The following is a 20,815-nucleotide window of genomic DNA, read 5'->3' on the forward strand; positions in this document are numbered from 1 at the left end:
GTGTTTGAGTAAGATTTCCTTTGTAATACCTAAAACGTCGTAAACGATCTTGAGTTTTTAGTGTCTCAACACAGACCTTTGAATTAATCACAATAACGAAAAGAGGAGGGGGGGGGGGGGGGGGAAGGATTAAATACTTTAATGCAGTCACATAACACACATTTTAAAACTTTAAAGAAAATATTTATTCTTTTCAATGAATTACTCCAACGGATCTTCAACTGATTTAGTTTTTATAAGTCAAACTTAGTTTAAAAACGGGACTCCAATTGACGTAACAGTAGGTGCGAGTTTTCACAAGGAACGCCATACTCTATATTTTCAGGTCTGGTCGCTACTTAGACATAAGTATCTATGTCGTGTTAGTAAAAGTCAACAACAGTTAAGAAAATCTGCAGTTTTTTGTAGTACTAGTAGTGGTAATAGTAGTCATAGTAGATTATGCCATTGAAAATACTGAAGTTCATAGCGTTATCCGATAAGTTTAATAAGCACAACAGATACACATAACTGAGACATTAGTCACCAATAATATGTTCCCCCTGGCTATTTACTACAGGTAGTGGAACAAAACTGGAATGAGTGAATTTGTTAGTGCACATTGCCTACATCAGGGATGAGCATACATTCAGGAGCAAACCCATTGTCCTCTTTTGCTTGGCAGGTCGTTAACCCATTTTTGTGCTAAGTGGATTATGACCCCTGAGATTGGCAGAGTACCCAGAGAATACTAGAGTAGCCAGAGAGTCCCAGAGATCACAAGAGAGCATCCCAGAGTGCACCAGAGACTAAAACACTAAGAAGAATCGCTTCTCGGCTTTTGGCAAGATCAATGTGTAGTTATATTTATTAGAGTGTAAAAATCTTAGATAAAAAAATAATTACCCACCCACCTCCCCAGGAGTCGTAACTCCCACATCCTAAGGTAAACTAAAATTTATGTACAGCAGTATAAACATGTTTCTGTATATTCATTTACAGTGAAGCATGGCTGTCTGTACAATGCTGTTGCTTCGTGAACAGTGAGTGATGCATTGGCCCCAGTACAGAGCTGCAGGCGGTAGTCGTTATAGATAAGAGTTGCGCGCTACGTCACTACTGATAAGACCACAGCCAGCCAATCAGCGCGCAGCGGAAGGGCGTCGCCGCAACCGGAAACGCTTTTTAGCAACGGATCGCGCTCTGTTAAAGCAGACTGGCGGCAGCCAGACGAAGCTCCTTCAAGGTCACCCGCCTTGCGTAGCTGACGTGTGTAAATGAAGACAGCCAGCCCCCTACTCTCCACCTCCCCTCCCTCTTCACCCCCCTCCCAATCCCTCAGGCAATTCCCCTCACCAATACAAGTACTCATTTCTATTACATTAATTGACTAATTAATTAAATCGATCAATTAAATAACCTGCCCACTCTGGGAAATCCCCCAGCTCTTCCTCTCATATCCCCCAGCTGGAAATTTGAGGGAAGAAGATTCAGTTGATTGGCTATTTGGTGGGAAATTGACAGCAATATATGGAATCTTATTTAAACAATTTCTGGTAGACAACGCAGTTTGTGGAATATTGCTTATTCAAACAATTTGTTAGATACAAGACAGTGTTTGAGATACGCTTTACTTACTTTTTTAAAGAATTTGGTGGGTAATCGATTGCAGTAAATGGAACATTGTTTAAAAAGTTTCTGGTAGACAGTGCAATATGTGGAATATTGTTCATTTAAACCATTTATTGGATACAAGGTAATGTCTGGGACATAGTTTGCTTATTTATCAAAGAATTTGTCAGGAAACTGAATGCAGTATATGGAATACTGTTTATTTCAACAGTTTATAGCTGGCAAGGTAGTATGGAACTGTGGAGCTTTTTTTATTCCGATCGCACAAGGATCGCTGTGAACATAACATACCAGATATAATTGCACAGATAAAAATCTTTCATTCACGACGCACATGCCCGTCTGCTGTCCTCCGGCCCACACACGGCACTGGATCACACCACTGCAGCAGTCCCCAGACCGCGCTAATCCCTTGAAAAAAAGCATCAGGTGGTGGCAAGCCTCAGCTATTGATGCCTGGGAAACCACCCCTGCTGTCTCTCAAGTGGCCACATCCCATCACGTGCCACTGCCAGGCCTGCATGCTCCATCAGTTGTGGTCGGACCGAACTACAAATAAAGCACTGCTTAACTATCAAACGCCCAGCTGTGCATTTCTTGGAAATATTTCCTCACTGTATTAAATTGATTGGAAATTAATTAAATTGATGCCCTTTGTGTGAGACAGTTTTTCCGTGGATCCTATTGGTGAACACTAGGTTTGGAATATTTGTTGGGATTCGATCTGCATCAACTTGGTTTAGAAACCCCACTAGATTTTTTCCTTTGCCTCCTAATGGTGATTACTGCGACAGTTAGGGCATCTGGTAGGAAGAAACTGAAAAATTCCAATATCAGCTAAGTTACATGCTACGTCCTTAAACAATTTGCGGGAGGGGCTGGACAAATGTGTGCTCGCGATAAAACTAACAGAAACAATAAATTGATCAATCGGAAATTTGATGTTGTGATTGGATGTTTACAGCACTGTATAACCGCTAAGTTTGTTCTATCAGCTACACTAGAACGAGGAAAGAGGAGGAGGATGAGGAGAAGGAGGATCAAGGTTCTACTGTGTGATAGGATTGAGACAACAACAACAAATACCGCTGCAAGACGAAGTGCACTGAGATGTATTGAGAAGCACTAAACACGAGACACTTAAACCAAGATCCAGTCCATAGTAGACGTTGTCTTGGCTAGATGTTGGAGATCGCTGAAACATTCGTACATCCCACAGCCCATGTCCTGGTGTCCACTCGCAGTGCCCCAGGTCAGGGGATTGTGCAGCATCAGTTACTGCAGTGCACACATAGGTATGCCCGAATGAATCACCCCGGGCCAAAGACAGCATAAAGGGAGGATTGGAGCGGTGGGATTTCGTATGTTATCAATACGTCCAGCGCCAACACTTATCAGTGATCGATATTGAGTCGCTCAATATTCCATTGAGAACGCATACGACACATGCAGTCGCTGAGACAGCCCAACGCATCATGAGTATTATTAGTTGGCTATTCAGCTTACCAGAGAGCGCCAGAGAACTGAATTAGAAGAATATGTTTGAAGTACTCCAATATCTGCACTTAGCACTCCATTTTCTAGCATCCACAGCTCCACCCACTACCTCCAAATGACTATATTCAAAATAAAATGGCAATAGAGAACTAAAACTAAAAAAATGACAGTTGATAAATAAACCCATAGTAACCGGAATACCAACATGAAAACAGAAATGCTACGAACCTATAACCAACCTAACATGTTGGTTTTGTTAAGACAGTACTATGAGATATTTTCATACTCTGGACCCTACTTATACAGCAGTAAACGTTTAAAAAGTATGTTGTTAATAAAATTGCAAAACAGTTATCGAATTTTGTGTTTTTTTAGGTTTGGTGGTTGATGCTTTAGGAACAAATGCACGTGAATGACAACACTATCCCAAAACATTGCCATGATTTTTGTCAGCAGAGGGAACTGTGTTGATTTTGTCTTCTTCCATGAATGCAGGTGGTACCAGTTCAGTGACTGCAATTAGTTCCTAGCTCATTGTGTTGCACTGAAGTTTCATCATCTGTAATGATCTGTGACAGAAAGGCCTCTCCTTTCCCCTAAGACTGCTCCAATAATTCAGATGAAGAAGCTTTTTTGTCTTGTGGATTCTTGTGAAGGAGAACTGCGAATATACAAGATTCTCAGTCACTGGGCACACACTTAGACTATGCTCACTGATAGCCGTAGTGCCTGTTGTCGAGTTGCCATGCGCCAGTCTGCACGATTAATGGCATCTGACTGATTCGCCATACCGCACACGTTCTAAGATCAAATTTGAAGCACGTGAACTAACATTCTCTAAATATTACGTTGCTGATGCGTAAATTCGTAGTGTTTTTGTTTTGTATGTTGGTATTCCGGTTGCTACGGGTTCATTTACAGAATGTAATTTTTTATTTGTAGTTCACTCTTGCTGTTTGAGTTTACATATTGCCACTTTGTCATTTGGAGTTAGTTAGTGGGGCTGTGGACGCTGTAAAGTGGAGTGCCACGCGGAGAAATTGGAACATTTGCCACATATTCTTCTGCTCGAATTCAGTGGCTGGATGACAGAAGCGGAAGCAGCCAGAAACACTTACGCTGCATAGGGGATAATGCCATAGGGCACAGCAGGAAAACGGTTTTCTCGTTTTTAGGAGGATCGTTTTGATATTAGTGACCTCCCACATTCAGGAAAACCTTCAGGGTTTGATGAAGATTGCTTAAACGTATTAGTCCACAATGATCCACTTCTGTCTACTCGGGAACTGGCAGATGTGATGAACTGTGATCATTCCACCATTTAGCAGCATTTGCTTAGAGTGTGTGGGTACTGCATGTTTTATGCCAAAATTACACAAAACAGTGGGTGGACATATGTGCATCTCTGCTTGCTCGTCATCAATTGTCTCGTGAACACAACCGACCACTCCTGTCCTGTGTCGTTACTGGAGACGGGAAATGATGTCTTTATGCTTACACATAGAAGAGGCATGAATAACTGAGCCCAAACAAAGCAGCAACTCCCCTATACGAAGACCCGTGTACATCCACAAAAGATGAATTATTCATCTGGTGGAACATCGACGGTGTGGTGGAGTATGAGTTCCTCCCCCCTGCGGTGTAACCATCGCTGTAGACATCTATTGTCAACGACTGAGACGTCTTGCAGACGCATTCGGAGAACAACGACCAGGAAGCCTGCGTGAAATGACGTTCCCCCCCCCCCCCCCCCCCTTTCCATCACCCCTCAATTGTGATGAACCGACATTGCAGATATGTAAACGGCAATAAAAAAATTTGTATGGTTAATTCATCTACATCTACATCCATACTCCCCAAGCCACCTGACGGTGTGTGGCGGAGGGTACCTTGAGTACCTCTATCGGTTCTCCCTTCTATTCCAGTCTCGCATTGTTCGGGGAAAGAAGGATTGTCGGTATGCCTCTGTGTGGACTCTAAAGTCTCTGATTTTATCCTCATGGTCTCTTCGCGAGATATACGTAGGAGGGAGCAATATACTGCTTGACTCCTCGGTGAAGGTATGTTCTCGAAACTTCAACAAAAGCCCGTACCGAGCTACTGAGCGTCTCTCCTGCAGAGTCTTCCACTGGAGTTTATCCGTCATCTCAGTAACGCTTTCGCGATTACTAAATGATCCTGTAACGAAGCGCGCTGCTCTCCGTTGGATCTTCTCTATCTCTTCTATCAACCATATCTGGTACGGATCCCACACTGCTGAGCAGTATTCAGGCAGTGGGCGAAGAAGTGTACTGTAACCTACTTCCTTTATTTTCGGACAGCATTTCCTTATGATTCTTCCAATGAATCTCAATCTGGCCTCTGATTTACCGACGATTAATTTTACATGGTTATTACATTTTAGCGGTAGCGTTCTCGCTTCCCACGCCCGGGTTCCCGGGTTCGATTCCCGGCGGGGTCAGGGATTTTCTCTGCCTCGAGATGGCTGGGTGTTGTGTGCTGTCCTTAGGTTAGTTAGGTTTAAGTAGTTCTAAGTTCTAGGGGACTGATGACCATCGATGTTAAGTCCCATAGTGCTCAGAGCCATATTCCATTTTAGATCACTCCTGGGGCCTACTCCCAGATAATTTATGGAATTAACTGCTTCCAGTTGCTGACCTGCTATATTGTAGCTAAATGATAAGGGATCTTTCTTTCTATGTATTCGCAGCACATTACACTTGTCTACATTGAGATTCAATTGCCATTCCCTGCACCATACGTCTATTCGCTGCAGATCCTCCTGCATTTAAGTACAATTCTCCATTGTTACAACCTGTCGGTATAACACTGCATCATCCGCAAAAAGCTTCAGTGAACTTCCGATGTTATCCACAAGGTCATTTATGTATATTGTGAATAGCAACGGTCCTACGACACTCCCCTGTGGCACACCTGAAATCACTCTTACTTCGGAAGACTTCTCTCCATTGAGAATGACATTCTGCGTTCTGTTATATAGGAACTCTTCAATTTAATCACACAATTGGTCTGATAGTCCGTATGCTCTTACTTTGTTCATTAAACGACTGTGGGGAACTGTATTTATTGAACAACACTCGTACAACAGCTAGCAAATAAACCTACTCGTCCGAGAATCATGCGATGGAGTACGAACGTAGCAGAATCTTGGCACAGGCGCATTTGTTGGTCTAACGGCCCACGAGTGTACAGTGTCGGAGATCCTTGCCGAGAACGCCACAGGCACAGTGGCGTAATGTATCCCAACTAGTCAGCGGTCGCGGAGTTCTCCTCGTTCGAGAATCATGCGGTGGAGTACGAACGTAGCAGGATCTTGGCACAGGCGTCCAAGTACTGGGACAGAGGCCATAGAAATTCGGACGAGGGACGATCTCATGAACCGATTGCGCCTATATTTTTAGGAAGACTTGGGAACCAACACTGAATTTAATTAAGAAGACTTTCGGCAAACAAAACGATCTGGTGACCAGGGTGGACAGGGAACTTACATCAACGCTACCACCACCGCCAACGCTAGCGCCTCCACGACCTCCGACGAGCGGCTGCGTGCTCGGACCGCGGACGGAGCAGCCCGCGGCGGCAGGGGATACTGGTCATCCGCGCGCCCTCAGGAGATCAGGTCTCCAGCTCACCTGACGACGGCGATGTGTTTGAGCGCCGATGTGCTGTACCCGTAGAACACTATGAACTGGCAGTATACCCGTTCCTCTGTTCCTGTGTGTGGCTACTTTTAGGCTAATAGTGTGTTTTGGATTTCCCACATTCTCCAACATTTCTTGATGTGGGCGTGCAGAATAAACAGAACATACAAGCTAATTTAATTGACATGCTTTACAGGTTATGAATCTGCTGGTAGCCGGCACAGAGACAGTGTCCTTGACCGTCAGCTATGCACTGACACTGTTGGCCCTCCACCCTGAGTGGCAGGATGCAGCCCACCAGGAGCTGAAGGACGTCTTCGGCGAGGGTGACGACTACCTGCGGGCCCCCAGTCTTGCAGACCTAGGCAGACTGAGGGTGCTGGAGAGCATCATAAAGGTGAGCCACTGTCTACTGGTTGCTCTTGTGTTTGTAAGGCATGCTACTTTTCCATATGTCGACCAACATCGTAGGGCCCCATATTCCGTACATGTACGAATGTATGTATGTTAACCGGGGACCTAGAAACGATGGAGAGTCTCCGTCCCCGCCGCAGCCGCAGTGGTCACAATCCCACGACGACTACAGCAGTCCACTTCGCCCCTCCGCCGCCCCACACCCACAACTCGACAACAGGCACTATGGCTATCAGTGAGCATAGTACAAGTGTGTGTCCAGTGACTGAGACTCTGGTATATTCGCAGTTCTCCTTCACAAGAATCCACAAGACAAAAAACCCTGTTCATCCTAATTATTGGAGCAGTCCGAGGGGAAAGGAGAGGCCTTTCTGTCACAGATCATTACAGATGATGAAACTTCAGCGCAACACAATGAGCTAGGAACTAATTGCAGTCACTGAACTGGCACCACCAGCATTCACGAAAGAAGACATAATCAACCCAGTTCTCTCGCGGAGCTCTGCTCGTCCGAGAATCATGCGATGGAGTACGAATGTCGCAGAATCTTGGCACAGGCGTCCAAGTACTGGGACAAAGGCGATAGAAATTCCGGCGAGGGACGATCTCATGAACCGAGATTGCGCCTATATTTTTCGGAAGACTTGGAAACCAACTGTGCGGTTCGGCCCCCGGTGGACCCCCAGGGAACGTTTCACACCAGACGAGTGTAGCCCCTATGTTTGCGTGATAGAGTAATGGTGGTGTACGCGTACGTGGAGAACTTGTTTGCGCCGCGATCGCCGACATAGTGTAACTGAGCCTGAATAAGGGGAACCAGCCCGCATTCGCCGTGGCAGATGGAAAACCGCCTAAAATCATTCACAGGCTGGCCGGTTCATCGGACCTCGACACAAATCCGCTGGGCGGATTCGTGCCGGGGGCCAGGCGCTCCTTCCCGCCCGGAAAGCCATGCGTTAGATTGCACGGCCAACCAGGAGGGCTATTCTGCGCATACTGACGGTTGGAAAACCAGCCAGTACACTTTAGAAATAATGTATGTTTCAGTCAACAACAGCAATTTTTCGTTTTGCCAACTGGCTACCAGTTTCCATAAAATGTGTCATTTTTGGACCATCCCCTGGCATACAGTCAGACCTCTCGCTTCCAAAGTAGAGGCGTCAAATACTGCTATACACTAACGTGACACTTGTACACATACACATGGTGGTAGTATCACGTACATATGATGAAAATTAACAGGCTTTGAACACAGAATGGTAGTTGGAGTTAGATACACTGAACATTCCATTTCGGCATACGTTAGGGAATTCATTAATCCGAGATTCATCGTGTAAAGAGTGTCCAGAGAAAACCGAACTCCACGCATTACCTCACCACAGATAAAACAGTGCCCAACAGCTTTCACTTAACGACCGATAACAGCGACGTTTGCATAGAGTCGCCAGTGCTAACAGACAAGATTGGCTTCGGATCTCAATTACTTTTCTGTGCAAATAAAAGTTATCGTAACTCAAATTTTTTGAGTAAACACTATCATTCATTCCACTTTAATAAAATATATCTTTTCTGTTAAAAGCCCTTAAAATGTTGCCTAGAAGTAACGTCAATTGTGACTAGGTTTCGGTGCATTGTTATATATTACTAGTATGCTTTAACGTGAGAGCATTACAGAACAGCTACTGTTTGCAGCACATATAAACGATTTTTGTAAATACTGTTGCAAGCCCCATGACGTTGTGGATGACGGTGCTCTATATAGAGAAGTCGCTATGCTAGAAAAATGTACCGGACAGCAAGAAGACCTGCAGAGGATCGACACTATCCAAATACCTGAGATTCCCCGCACATGAACCATGGACCATGCCATTCGTGGGGAGACTTGCGTGCCTTAGCGATAGAGATAGCCATGCAGTAGGTGTAACTACAATGGAGGCGAATCTGTTGAGAGCCCAGGCAAGGGTGTGGTTCCTGAGGAGGGGCAGCAGCCTTTTCAGTAGTTGCGGGGGCAACTGGGTGAGTGACTGATATGGCCTTGTAACATAGCCAAAACGGCCTTGCTGTGCTGGTGCTGTGAACGGCTGAAAGCAAGCGGGAACTACAGTGGAATTTTTCCCGAAGGCATGCAGAGTTACTGTATGGTTATGTGCTGATGGCGTTCCCTTGGGTAAAATATTCCAGAGATAAAATTGTCCCCCATTTGGATCTCTGGGTGCGGACTGCTCAGGAGGACACTGTAATCAGAAGAAAGAATATGGATAGGTTAAAGTCAGATATAGCGGTAATTATTGAAATTTGGAGAGAGCAGAACAAGACTTCTGATGAGGTGAATGTAGGGTTATAAATACAAAGTCAAATAAGAGTAATGCAGAAGTAGTTTTAATCGTAGAAAAGCAGGAGCGCTGATAAGCTACTACGAACAGCATAGTGAACGCATTATTGTAGCCAAGATAGACACGGGGCCCACACTTACCACAGTAGTACAAGTTTATATGCCAACTAATTCCGCAGCTGATGAAGAGATTGAAGAAATGTATGATGTGGTAAAAGAAATTATTGCGATAGTTAACGGAGACGAAAATTTAATAATGGCGGGGGGGGGGGGGGGGGGGGGAGAGACTGGAATTAGATAGCAGGAAAAGGAAGAGAAGGATAAGTAGTCGGTGAATATGGACTGTGGGGTAAGGAGTGAAAGAGGAAGCCGCCTGGTAGAATTTTGCACAGAGCATAACTTAATCATAGCTAATACTCGGTTTAAGAGTCATGAAAGAAAGTTGTATACGTGGAAGAGGCCTGGACACACTAGAAGGATTCAGATAGATTATATAATGGTAATACAGAGATTTAGGAACCAGGTTTTAAATTGTAAGACATTTCCAGGGCCAGATGTCGACTCCGAGCACAATTTATTTGTTATGAACTATTGATTAAAACTGAAGAAACTGCAAGACGGTACGAATTGAAGAAAATGGGACCTGGATAAACTGAAAGAACTGGAGGATGTAGAGAGTTTCAGAGAGAGCATTAGGGAACGACCGACAAGAAGGGGGGAAAGAAATACAGTAGAAGAATAATGGGTAGCTTTGAAACAGTGAAGGCAGCAAAGCATCAAGTAGATATAAAACGAGGGGTAGAAGATGATGTTGGGTACAAGAAGACAATTTGAATTTAACTGATGAAAGGACAAAATATAAAAACACAGTAAAGGAAGCAGATGAAAAGGAACAGAAACGTCTCAAAATGAGATCGAAAGGAAGTGTAAAGTGGCTACGTAGGGATGGCTGGAGGGCAAATGTAAGGATGTAGAAGCATATTTTACTAGGGTTAGGATGGATACTGCCTACAGAAAAACTGAAGACACCTTTGGAGAGAAGAAACCACCTGTATGAATATCAAGATCTCGGATGGAAAACCAGTCCTAAGTAAAGAAGAGAAAGTAGAAAAGCGGAAGCAGTATATACAGCGTTATACAAAGGAGATGTACTTGAGGGCAATATTGTGGAAATGGAAGAGGATATAGATGAAAATGAAATGGTTGATACAATACAGTGTGAAGAATTTGACAGCCCACTGAAAGATCCAAGTCGAAACAAGGCCCCGGGTGTAGAAAACATTCCTTTAGAACTACTGATAGCCTTGGGACAAAACTCTTCCATCTGGTGAGCAAGATGAATGAGACAGGCGAAATGTCCTAAGACTTTAAGAAGAATATAATAACTCCAATACCAAAGAAAGCAAATGGTGACAGGTGTGAAAATTACCGAACTATCAGTTTAATAAGTCACAGTTGCAAAATATTAATACGATTTCTTCAGGAGCGAATGGAAAAATTGTTAGAAGCCGACCTTGGGGAAGATCAGTTTGGATTCCGTAGAAAATGTTGAAACGCGTGAGGCAATACTGACACTACGACATTTATTAAAACATAGGTTAAGGAAAGGCAAATCTAAGTTTCTAGCATTTATAAACTTAGAGAAAGATTTTGACAATGTTGACTGGGACACTCTCTTTGAAATTCCTAGGTAGCAGGAGCAAAGGAAGAAAAGGGTATCTAATATTTGTACAGAAACGAGATGGCAGTTATAAGAATCGAGGGGCACGAAAGGGAAGCAGTGATTGAGGAGGGAGTGAGACAGGGTTGTAGCCTATCTATTATGTTATTCAATCTGTATATTGAGCAAGCAGCAAGGGAAACAAAAGTATTTGTATGTAGTGTAGCCATGTACGGAAGTGAAAAACGTACGACAAATAATTTAGACAAGACGAGAATAGAAATTTCGAAATGTGGTGCTACAGAAATATGGTCAAGGTTACAAGGGTAGATCAGGTAACTAACGAGATGGGGCTGAATACAAGTGAGGAGAAAAGAATTTTGTGGCACAACTTGACTAGAAGAATGTCTTGTACGACACATTCTGAAGCATCAATGGATCACCAGTGTAGTATTGGAGGGAAGCGTGGAGGGTAAAAATCGTAGAGGAAGACCAAGAGACGAACAGACTGAGTCGAGTCAGGAGGATGTAGGTTGCAGTAGTATCACAGAGATGGAGAGGCCTGCACAGGATAGGGTAGGATGGTGAGCTGCATTAAACCGGGCTCTGGAATGAAGAACACAGCAACAACGCATGAGAGTCAGAAGGCGGCAGATACTGCAGCTCAGGCAACGCCATGTACTACCACTTCCAGAAGGTGTGCGATACTTTTCGGCACCATTGTTTCATAAACAAAATACGATTGTACGAAATATCAGGTCGTCTTTCTCATGATCTGAAAAGATCCTAGCAAACAGAACACAGTGAAATGAAATGAGCGTGCGGCATTGTGGGCAGGGAGTCACGCAGTCGGAGAAGTTCGGCCCCCGAGGACAGGTACTTGCATTCGACGCCACATTGGGCGACTTGCACGTCGCAGGTGGCGATGAAATGATGATGAGGACAACACAACACCCAGTCCCTGAGAGGAGAAAATCTCCTGCCCAGCCCGGGAATCGGCGTGGCATTCCACCGTGTCGACCACTCAGCTAACGGGGGCGGACAGGGAACACAGTGTATTTTTCTTAACGGAGAGAAATCTAGAGACACGAAAGAGACTTCAGGCTTACCACAAGAGAGCATTACCGAACCGGTGTACAGAATGCGCTTAATCTTCATCAGCGACATCAGTGACTCCAGGTATAATAACTCTTGCTTGTTGGAACAACTCACAACCTCCCAGAACTAGCCTGAACATGTTTAGTTGACATCATGATTAGAGTTGCTGACATCTGCATATGTACAATGATGCAATCTTCCAGTATGTCATATTTCGAAAAGTTGAGGTACATGCATATGCAAAGTATTGACAGTCACCTTGTCGGCTGACCATCATTGCCCTATCTATTACTATCTAGGGTAATAGTGGCAGTTACTTCGTCAAATGGTCATCATTGCCCCCTCATAATATAATATGGGGGAGTTGCAATCACTTAGAATTTTGCTGCACTGTGACAATGTGACTTGTTGGAAACAGAAATAGTTAGAGCTATTTGGAACATTTAGAAACTTGTCTGGGGTAATGGTAGTGAGCCTTTAGAATACTATGTCAGTTCAGAGCGCATATTAGTCTGTGTTAACCATCACTGCCTTTCCTGCTTAGCATCATCAGCATCAGGCGTCAAACGTTTTGTAGTGGGGGATAAAATTAATACTCTAGCATGGAAGCACTATAATGTTGGGTGACTTTGAGTGCATAGCAACTATCTTTTCTTACTTATATGAAAGTGTTAAATATGCTATTGCATGTAGTTTCCACTTTGTCACAACAAATGATGACATACAATCTAAACAAAAAAAGAGGAAGTCACTACCATACAATGGGGTCACTGACTGACTTGTAGATGTCTATGCCTAATACATTCCGTCTAAAGTAAAGGTTGAGAATGAGGCTTTCGTTAAATGTGTATTTTCTTTGTATATTCCTGAATTTTGTGTTTAGTATATTATTAAGTCTATTGTCGCTATGTACTGTGTTTTATACTCGAACCTGGTGAGCGATAATATTCTTAGGGTGCTTTATAGTTAATGTGATTTGGGTCTGTACCTACTGATGAGGTGAGATGAAATTGTGATGTGCCTGTTTTGTTGTAGTTTCATTACTTTTTTTTAATGATAGATGTGATGGATGGCGTGTTTGTGTCTTGGTCTATGTGTATATTGAGAATGAACCAGGGTTCATCTCTAATGATTGCAAGTACTTTGTTTTGAAGCACTTGTAGCTTGTGTAGATATCAGCAGCTGTGCCCAAGACCTCACAACCATACAGTTTAGTTCGAAGTATTATGGTCTTCCAAATTAACAGTTTGGCTTTTGTTGTCAACCCATTGCTCTTGAGCATCGAGTAAAACTGATGAAACCTACCCGAAACCCCAGTTACATGTATCAGTAATGTGTAAGCTCCAAAGTAGTTTGTGATCAATATTTTACCGACTCACACCATGGGAAATCCCGCCTGTCTAGAGAGAGCTGATGGCTGGTTGGTCTCCTCCTGGTTGTGAACACTATGGCGCTGAATCTTTTAGAGATTAGTCTTGATCTTCGAGAAGTTGCACATTTAAGTAATTTGCTCAAGGCGCCGCTGCAGGCGAGTGGCGATGTAATTGGAGTTTGCGTGACTGGCATAGACAGCTGTATCATCTGCAAAGAGTGTGAGATGACTGTTGCCTTGTGCGGGGATATCATTAATATAGATGCTATGTAGTATGGGGCCCAGGACAGAACACTGGGGTATTCCTGCATCTGTGCCTTTATGTTGCTTTTGTACTTGTCCAAGCTGATAAAAAAATTTCTATTACTTAAGAAAGATGCCAGAATTTTGATTATGTGGAGGAGACAGCCGATTTCATTAAGTTTATGTATTAAGCCATTGTGATTAACATGGTCGAAGGCCTTCACGGTGTCCAAGAAGACCAATGCCATGCTATGCCCTTCTGTCATGGCCTTGCACATTTCTTTATCCACCAGACTGGCCTGGGTTGTTGTGCAATGCCCTGCACGAAAGCCACAGTGTTAGGAGATAGTGACCTGCCTGTCGTTGAGGAAGGTTTGCGATGATGTGATAATTAAGCGTTTAAGGACTTTTCTGAGAAAGCTTAGGTTGGTTGTTTTGGGGAAAGAGACCAGACAGCGAGGTCAGCGGTCTCATCGGATTAGGGAAGGACGGGGAAGGAAGTCGGCCGTGCCCTTTGAAAGGAACCATCCCGGCATTTGCCTGGAGCGATGTAGGGAAGTCACGGAAAACCTAAATCAGGATGGCCGGACGCGGGATTGAACCGTCGTCCTCCCGAATGCGAGTCCAGTGTCTAACCACTGCGCCACCTCGCTCGGTGAGAAAGCTTAGGAAGGATATGGGTCTGTGGTTTTGTGGAAAGAGGGAATTTTTATTTCTTTCCTGGAGGTTGATGACTTTGGCTTCCAGGTTGTACGAAAATAATGCAGTCCAGACAGGAGTTGTAGATGGAGGTCAGGTAAACTTTGGCTAAGAGTGGAGGATATTTGAGTTGAGGTGGACTAACGCCATCGGTACCAGTAGGTTTGGAGTTACGAATGCTTCTATGGTTGAGCTGAATGTTTCACAACTGACTGGCGGAACTGAGGTTTATGATACTCTTCTATGTGTTCTTCTGACTAATCACCCGACTTCCACTTCGTAGTTTTCGGTGTCATAGTCAAAAACGTGTTCTCGGACTGGCGCTGGAAATTATTTGCCATTGCCTCAGCTTTGTAATGGGCTGCGTAGCCTGTGCCATGGAGTGATTTAATACTCTTTAGTGCTTCTCACTGGGATTTTATAATCCTCCAGAATTTTCATGGATTATTCTCTGTTATAGTTGGGAGTTCCAATGTTAGGCGCGTTATGGGGCTCCTTAGCGACATGGCTACCAAGAAGGGGAAGAAAGCCAATGTGTACTCTGTTTGCATACTGAGCGGAGTCATTCCAGACATGGAACGGGTCCTTTAGGACGCCATGATGTGCGTAGGGTGCACCAAACAGCAGGTGGTGGCTCACGTCAGCACCACTGGCATGTGTCATTTTGGATCAGAAGAGATACTCTCTGGTTTGGAGCTGCTAACAGAAATGAGAAAGACTGCCAGTGTTTCTTGTGAGATAAAAGCAGAGCTCAACATTTGCAGCATAGTCGAAAGGATCGATTGTGGTCATCTGGTACAGAGCCGAGTGGAGGGTCTGAATCAGAGACTCAAAAGGTTCTGTAGCCGTGTAGGCTCCAGATTCCTCGACTTGCGCCGTAGGGTGGTTGGGTTTCGGGTTCCGCTGAACAGGTCCGTCCACTATACGCAGGAGGCGGCTTTACGGTTAGCAGGGGCTGTGTGGCGTAGAACGGGCGGTTTTTTAGGTTAGTGGGTCTCGGAAAAACACAAGAAAAGCTTTAGTCAAGTGCAGGCTGAACACAGGAAGAGCATAGATACAGGAACCATTGGTATAACAGTTTTACAACTGTAGCTGTGTTGGGAAAGTGCCAGAGTTCCAAGCGCTAATAGAAACCATTGATGCTCAAATCGCTATAGGCACTGTAAGCTGGCTAAAGCCAGGGATAAGTTCATCCGAAATTTCTACGAAGAACCTGAATGTATTTCGAAAGGTTGGCGGTGGCGTGCTTGTCGCTGTTAGAAGTAGTTTATCTCGACAAGAAATTGAAGTACATCGTTCCTGTGAGTTAGTGTTGGCAGACGTCATTCTCGCCATCTGCAGTAAATTAATAATTGAATCACTTTACCGTCTTTCCAGTGCAGGTGATATAATTGCTGAAAATTTCAAATAAAACTTGAATTTAACTGCAAATACCTACCTGACTCATAAAATTATACTTGGTGGTGACTTTAATTTACCCTCGATACATTGGCAAAAATACATGTTTAACTCCGGAGGTACGCGTAAAACTTCATCCAATATTGTGATAAACACATTCTCTCGAAATATTCCGAGCAGTTAGTTCATGAGCCTACATGAATAGTAAACGGTTATGACATCTTAGCAACAAATAATCCTGAGGTAATAACGAGCATCAAAGTGGATATAGGGATTAGTGAACACAGGGTTGTCGTAGCGATACTGAATATTATAGCGCCAAGTCCTTCAAAAATAAACGAAAAATAAACCTATTCAAAAAAAGCAGATAGAAATTCACTTGACGGCTTCCTGAGAGACAACCTCTACTCCTTCGATATTAACGATGTAAGTCTAGATCAGGTGTGGCTTGAATTCAAAGAAATAGTATGGGCAGCGATTGAGAGATTTATATGAGATGAATTAACAAACGACGGAGCTAATCCACCTCGGTTCACAAAACGGGTCGGGACGCTGTTGCAGAGAGAACGAAAAAAACATGCCAAATTTAAACGGAGGCAAAATCTTCAAGATTGGCGACTTTCACAGAAGTTCGAAATGTAGCGAGGACTTCAATGAGAGATGCTTATAATAATTTCCACAACGAAACTTTGTCTCGACACCTGGCAGAAAATCCAAGGACATTCTGGTCGTATGTGAAGTATGCTATCGGAAAGACACTGTCAATGCCTTCTCTGCGAGATAGTAATGAAGATGCTATCGACGACAGTGCTGCCGAAGCTGAGTTACTAAACACATCCTCCTGAAATTCCTTCACCAAAGAAAAGTAAGTATTACAGAATTCGAATCAAGTACAGCTGCCAACATGTGTAACATAGACGTAGATATCCTCGGAGTAGTGAAGCAACTTAAATCACTTAACAAAAGCAAGTCCTGGGGTCCATACTGTATACCAGTTTTGTTCCTTTCAGAGTATGCTAGTACAGTAGCTCCATACTTATCAGTCACATACAACCGTTCGCTCGACGACAGATCCGTACCAAAAGACTGGAAAGTTGCATAGGTCGCACCAATATTCAAGAAAGGCAGAAAACGTTGTAGGTAAGGCTAACCAAAGACTGCGTTTTATTGGCAGGACACTTAGAAAATTTAACAAACCTACTATAGAGAGTGCCTACACTACGCTTGTCCGTCCTTTTGTGGGATACTGGTGCACAGTGTGGGATCCTTAACAGATAGGATTGACAGAGTACATCGTAAAAGTTCAAAGAAGGACAGCACGTTTTGTATTATCGCAAATAGGCGAGTGAATGTCACTGAAATGATACACGATTTTGGGGTGGAGGCAATTAAAACAAATTCTTCACAGTAGATGATAACAGCCAAACAGTTGCAGGATAAAGATTTATTAAAATTCTTGACCACGGTTTCGGTATATCTAAATATACCTTCATCAGAAGTAAAATACACTAAAATCACATCCTGCACAGGAGATACATAACAACAATTGTGCCAAAGGCGTCGTCAGTAGTTAAAACATTATCTCCATTTATACAACATAATTATGGACAGAGGGTTGATGTGAACACAGCATAGCATCATTATCTCGCCTGTGAAATATTCGAGATAATGATGCTACGCTGTGTTCACATCAACCCTCTGTCCATAATTATGTTGTATAAATGGAGATGATGTTTTGACTACTGGCGACGCCTTTGGCACGATTGTTGTTATGTATCTCCTGTGCAAGATGTGATTTTAGTGTATTTTACTTCTGATGAAGGTCTATTTAGATATACCGAAACTGTGGTCAAGAATTTTAATAAATTTTTATCCTGCAACTATTTGGCTGTTATCATTTACTGTGAAGAATTTCAACAGTTGTTTCAGCCATGTTTCAAATCTTGAAATTAAAACAAAGACGCTGTTGTTGCGATGGAAACTTCTCACGAAATTTCAATCACCAACTTTCTCCTCCGAATGCGAAAATATTCCGTTGACATCGTTCTAAACAGGGGGAAACGATCACCATAATAAAATAAGGAAAATCAGTGCTCGCAGAGAAAGGTATAGGTTTTCGTTTCCTTCACAGGCTATACGAGTCTGGAATAATAGAGAATTGTGAAGGTGTTTCGACGAAACTCTGCTAGGCATGTAAATGTGATTTGCAGAGAATCCATGTAGATGTAGATGTGGAGGGTGTGTTTAGTTAGTTTGACCTTGACTTCTTGTGCGAGACTGGCGGTGATCCCCCTGTCAGCTGGTGCTATGATGTTAGCATCATTAATTTCCTCTACCAAGATATCACTGTCGTTTCCAGTACTACAACCTCATGCCATATTTTTCGAGTTTAAGCCGCTCCAATAATCACTCTTTGACCTAAGACTAATAGCGTTTCTAAACCTACTTGGGGAATTGTGCCACCAGGAGGACGGTAGGCTGCCACTAGAGTGACAGTCGTCCTATGTACTCCTGTTTCTACCTGTGGCCTCAATCCTCTGTAGGTGGGGTATCTCTACCTGCCTATGGGATAACCTATTATCAACTGAGACTGGCTTCCCCCTTTGAAATGATTTGATATATCATTTCTATACATAGTATAGTTTCTAATCCTAAGGTTGTTATGAGGTTAAAGGTGATTCTCGTTTACTAGTGCAGTCTCGATCGCATGGTTGTCTATGAATAAATCTGGTGTTGAATGCCATCTGCTTTAAAATTTACAATGGTGAGGTATGACTTAGCATTAAAATCCACTAAAGAATGGCATCACTGCTGCGCAAATAATCATAAACTTTAACAGATTGTCTGGGACAGTCATGAGCTGCTCCATCTTAGTTTCCACAATTGTAACTATTTTGCCAATGTTGAAATTGTTTGGCAGATAGGCAATGTGATTGTGTTGGACGTTCCATCTGTAGGACTAGTTGTGGTTCTCATCTGCAGGCTGTGAGCTGACTGAGGCGGCACATTGTCGTCCTCTATGGTGGGCGCAGTGGTGAGAGTGGAAGGGAGAGCAGTGGTGGGGGTAGGAGCGGTGGGTGCAGCAGCAGGTTGCGCTGCAGTCACCACTTGCTGTTACTGATTTCTGTTTCCCAGCAGAGGAAAATTTCACCTGTTGAGAGCAGGGGCTGCTTTGGGGCCGGCTTAATCTCTCGGTCTCTCTTTGGACTTCATGGATTTCGACATTTCGATCCAAGATGAGTATTCCCTATAACTTTCTGGGTGCGACTCTTTACAGTTTACACTCTACTGTCACTTTCAAACAGTGATTGGTGAAGTAGCTGCTTCTGCATTTTAGACAGAGGGGGTCTGTGTGGCACTTGCATGAAAAGTGGTTGAACCTTTAGCATCTGTAGCGCTGGGTGTGTCTACCTCTCTCTCTGTATGATACAGTAGGTGCATGATCATTTAGACATCTGAGAAATTGTCGGCCTTCACGACTTCTGCAATGAATACAGGTGTTTTACCCTTGTTGTCTTGTCTCTTTTTCACAGGTTCGTGCATCCTGACTACAATTTATGTGTTAAATCCTAGTTCCTTTAGTTCATGTTGGAGGATTTTATAAAGCTCAGGGTCGTAAGTGTGGTGTTGCATGTCTCTGTCTACCTTTGAGAACCAATCGAAAATCCTCATAGTTGTACAGCTGGTACTTCACTGTGTCGCCTTTGGAGATGGAGACAACTTTCCATTTCATGGAATGCCTAATGTCTTTGAGAAAATTTACTTACCCCTTCGTTTGATAGCTCATTATTCGAGGAATGTGATTTGCTTTTTGCTTTGTGTTGATTCTGGAGTGGGAGCATTGGCAGCACTGTGTGTGAGTCCTGTTGTGCTCACGGGATAATCCATGAGAATATCTTCTCTGTCAGTAAGAGCCACGAGCAAGACAGATACCCCTTCTTTGGTAGCCATTCCCATTGATTTACTTGCAGATGATACACCTGGTTCACCTCCAGTGCTTCATACTTTGCAGTTCTGTGTCTGTTGTTTAATCTCGACTGTATCACTGTGGTAGCCCAGAAGTCTGCCACAACTGGATGGGGTGGGAAACTATTCAGGCGCAGTTTGCTTGGACGTCAGTTAAAAGGGAAGTCCACCAGACACAACGCTGGGAATGTCATACAACACCTTGGTCAAGACTGCAGTGTAGCTGGGAGAGCCATGCACTGCACCACATTTACAAGCCCGAGCCAGGCTGCAGCTGGCTGCTCCTGTTGCCTGCACCGCCGGTAGTTGAGCTCAGCTGTACCAGCTGATGAAGTTATTGCACAATGATTAGCTCTTGTATGAAATATTAAAGTATCTTACTCGAACGCTACGGTCGCAGGTTCGAATCCTGCCTCGGGCATGGATGTGTGTGATGTCCTTAGGTTGGTTAGGTTTAAGTAGTTCTAAGTTCTAGGGGACTGATGACCTCAGATGTTAAGTCCCATAGTGCTCAGAGCCATTTTTTGAAAGTATCTTACACTGTTCTGTTAATCATAAAGTTTTCATTATGGAACTGACTGCCTCAGCCCATCCTTGGAATTCGATGAGAAGGATACACCTACTTTGCAGTTGACATAATTTTGAAATCAGGAACCACGGAAGGAAGGACAGTTTCAAATGACTTTCAGTGTCAAGTCTATTTCTGGATTTAATTTTTATGTGCATGTAAGAAGGAAAAGAATGTTCACACAGGTATGTGTACGAGACGGGTAATAAACTTATTACTGCCTCATTCAGTAGCATTGGAATTTTTGTTTTTAAGCTTAACCAGAAACTTACCAGCGACGGAGACTTATTTTCTG

At 43.6% G+C, this 20,815-nt stretch overlaps 1 protein-coding gene across 1 annotated transcript in view; it reads left to right on the forward strand.

The window, feature by feature from the left end:
• The window catches only part of LOC124550744 (cytochrome P450 4C1-like), a 140,788-nt gene that overhangs the window by 113,938 nt on the left and 6,035 nt on the right, over positions 1 to 20,815 (forward strand). The window contains exon 5 of the mRNA XM_047125467.1: positions 6,967 to 7,167. Coding sequence (XP_046981423.1) covers positions 6,967 to 7,167 — 201 coding nt within the window. The remainder of the gene's footprint in view (positions 1 to 6,966; positions 7,168 to 20,815) is intronic.

This window comes from Schistocerca americana, chromosome 9 (genome assembly GCF_021461395.2).
Source record: "Schistocerca americana isolate TAMUIC-IGC-003095 chromosome 9, iqSchAmer2.1, whole genome shotgun sequence".
In the NCBI taxonomy this organism is placed as follows: Eukaryota; Metazoa; Arthropoda; class Insecta; order Orthoptera; family Acrididae; genus Schistocerca; species Schistocerca americana.